The sequence below is a fragment of the Triticum aestivum genome, chromosome 1D (assembly GCF_018294505.1).
Source record: "Triticum aestivum cultivar Chinese Spring chromosome 1D, IWGSC CS RefSeq v2.1, whole genome shotgun sequence".
NCBI lineage: Eukaryota > Viridiplantae > Streptophyta > Magnoliopsida > Poales > Poaceae > Triticum > Triticum aestivum.
Window position 1 is genome coordinate 236091067 of NC_057796.1, and position 2513 is coordinate 236093579.

The 2513-nt window shown below is 55.8% G+C and overlaps 1 protein-coding gene across 2 annotated transcripts in view; it reads right to left on the minus strand.

Annotated features, from left to right (window-relative positions):
- Window positions 1–211: 211 nt before the first annotated feature.
- The window catches only part of LOC123181180 (monocopper oxidase-like protein SKU5), a 5246-nt gene continuing 2944 nt past the window's right edge, over window positions 212–2513 (minus strand). The window contains exons 5-6 of one of the 2 annotated variants that reach the window (XM_044593431.1): window positions 712–1729; window positions 212–615 (exon numbers count right to left, since the gene is read on the minus strand). In XM_044593431.1, coding sequence (XP_044449366.1) covers window positions 489–615; window positions 712–1729 — 1145 coding nt within the window. In that variant the 3' untranslated portion in view covers window positions 212–488. Of the gene's footprint in view, window positions 1730–2513 lie in introns of both variants that reach the window. The other variant, XM_044593430.1, reaches the window with a different exon arrangement.

Genomic DNA, 2513 nt, shown 5'->3' on the forward strand with positions numbered 1-2513 from the left:
AATTCCTGGACGTGCCACTGAAGACCAAAGGACAAAACTAATGCAGTCACGGCGATTCGGTTCTGATTCAACAACTGTGACCATGATTCATGGTTCTGCAAGATGTCCTGCTGCTTAGGACATGTTTATCTCGTTACATTATCTGGACGAACCTGTCTATTTGATCGATCGCCTTGCGGTCTGGCATTGAACACCAAAAAACTGAAGCGGGTTTCAGATGAACACACGGTAGTTAGTTGAGCTAAATAAATTGTACTGTAAAAGAATCCGGAGTATATGAGAATTGCTCCTCGTGAACAAATCAAATCACAGTCCTCAGGCAGCCTCGAGGTGAATGAATAAACACGATCGACCGTTCCTAATGCTACGAAAAGAAAACATAGTGCATGGGCAATTGGTACAGTCCAGTGGCACCTCTGATCCTAACCTACACTACACACACGAAGTCACCTCAGACGCGGCACAAAAAATAGATCCACGGCGCCGCGCTACGACGCGAACACGAGGGCTCCGACGACGAGCATCACCGACGCCACAATCTGCCTCCGCGAGGCCAAAGGCCGCACGGCCGCCGCAGATGCCGCCGCCGCCGCCTTGTGATGAGGAGTCTGCTCCCTGAAAGGAGTCGAAAACAGTTTACAAGAGACACATGAAGAACTGCAAATGCAAATGTGTTTAATCAGACGAGGGATCGCGGTTTGGGGGCCGTACTTCTGGTACTTGTGGAGCTGGCCGCAGTAGAGGGCGTTGCGGGGGACGGCCATCTCGGTCTTGTTGGCGCCGTCCTCTGGGTTCACCACCCTGACGTATACCTCCTGGCCGAGGTACCACGAGTCGAGGTTCTGCGACCGCACGTTCCAGAACCCCACGTTGTCCAGCGACACCAGCACCGCCGTCCACGCGCCGGGGTACACCTGCACGGTGCTGCGCGCCACGCTGTCCCCCTTGTTGTACGCGCCCCGGCTGGCCTCCGTCCACTCCCCGTAGTCCATCCCGACGACGAACACGGCGTACCCGTCCACGTGGTAGCTCTGCATCCGGGTGTCGTTGTTCTGGAAGATGAGCTCCATGAACCCCCGGTAGGTGCCGTTGATGACGGACCGCGCCACCCGGGGGGCGGCGTCCGGCGGCGGCCGCTCCGGGAAGTCGAGCGTGTAGGCGCCCTCCACGCCGTACGCGTCGGCCAGCCGCAGCGGCGTCTCCGGCGGGGAGAAGGACAGCCCGTTCAGCGCCGCCCTGCGCCGCCCGCCGATCTCCACGGGCGTGGTGCTCCGCAGCAGGTACGCCTGCGTCACGTTGATCGAGGAGTAGCGGAAGGAGCCCTGCGGGTTGGGCCGCGCCGCGCCCGCGCTGAGGTTCCACCGGACGGACCGCGCCTGGTTCATGGAGAGCGTCTTGTCGTACTGGTCCTGGGGCGGGTCCGGGAGCGGGCCGGACGCCGCGCCGCCGGAGTTGGAGTAGCGGAGGACGGCGACGCCGGTGACGCGCTGCCAGAGGGACTCGTTGACGATGCGGGCGCTGGCGACGACATAGTAGTCGGAGCTGGCGTTCTGGTCGGTGGTGAGGAGGAAGGAGTAGGACTGGCCGACGTGGACGTCGAGGCTGGTGTAGTTCTGCTGCGTGGTGTAGGACCCCTCCGTCTCCACCAGCAGCAGGTTGTGCCCCTGGATCCGGAAGTTGAGGCTCGTCGACGTGCCCACGTTGTGCACCCGGATGCGGTACGTCCGACCTGCTCCATGTGCATGATGACCACATAAATAGAGTATCGACCACATAAATAGAGTATCGTATCGACGTGCATGCTTCTAGAGTAGTACTAGTATGGTTCTAGCACAAAAACTGATGAGATTGCAGCGGCACAGATAAGAATTCGTCACAGGTATCTTGACGGTTGAGTAAATTCCACTGTTGCATTCAAGGCTACCCGCAAAAAAAGAAAACATGTATATGAAACTTAAAAAAGGGAAAGGAAAAAACAAGAGTTGCCAAGGTAGGTAACACCGTGCATAAGGTAACACCTCCGCTCCACATTGGAATATACAGAACGCATGCATGCACATTTGAATCGGGACTCTGAAGTCTGAACCTTGACTCTCATGGCTTGACTGCTGAACTTTACTACGGTCTCTAGCTTCAACTTGTTGATCCTTTTATCAGTTGACTTGCTTAAAAGGGAAATCTAGCATGATAGTACTACTATTAGTCTATTACAGTACTTTACTCATAACTCAGGAGCAATGCAAGCGTTTGTCATCATTTTATTGTGAGCACTAACAAATCCAGTGCTAAGAGCATCTGCAAACCCACCTATGGTAACGCCTGGTCAAAAAATCGTCACCTACCGGACCCCACAAAGTCAGCCCAAACGTATGGGCTGTCCGACACCCTCAAGCTCAGCCCATATGTAGGATGGATCTGGGCCACCTGAACGCTTTTACCCCGTCGGACCTGCCTAAACCGACCCCATAAATACCCCATCCCTATCCGCAATCTAGACCACTCCCTAGCCACTC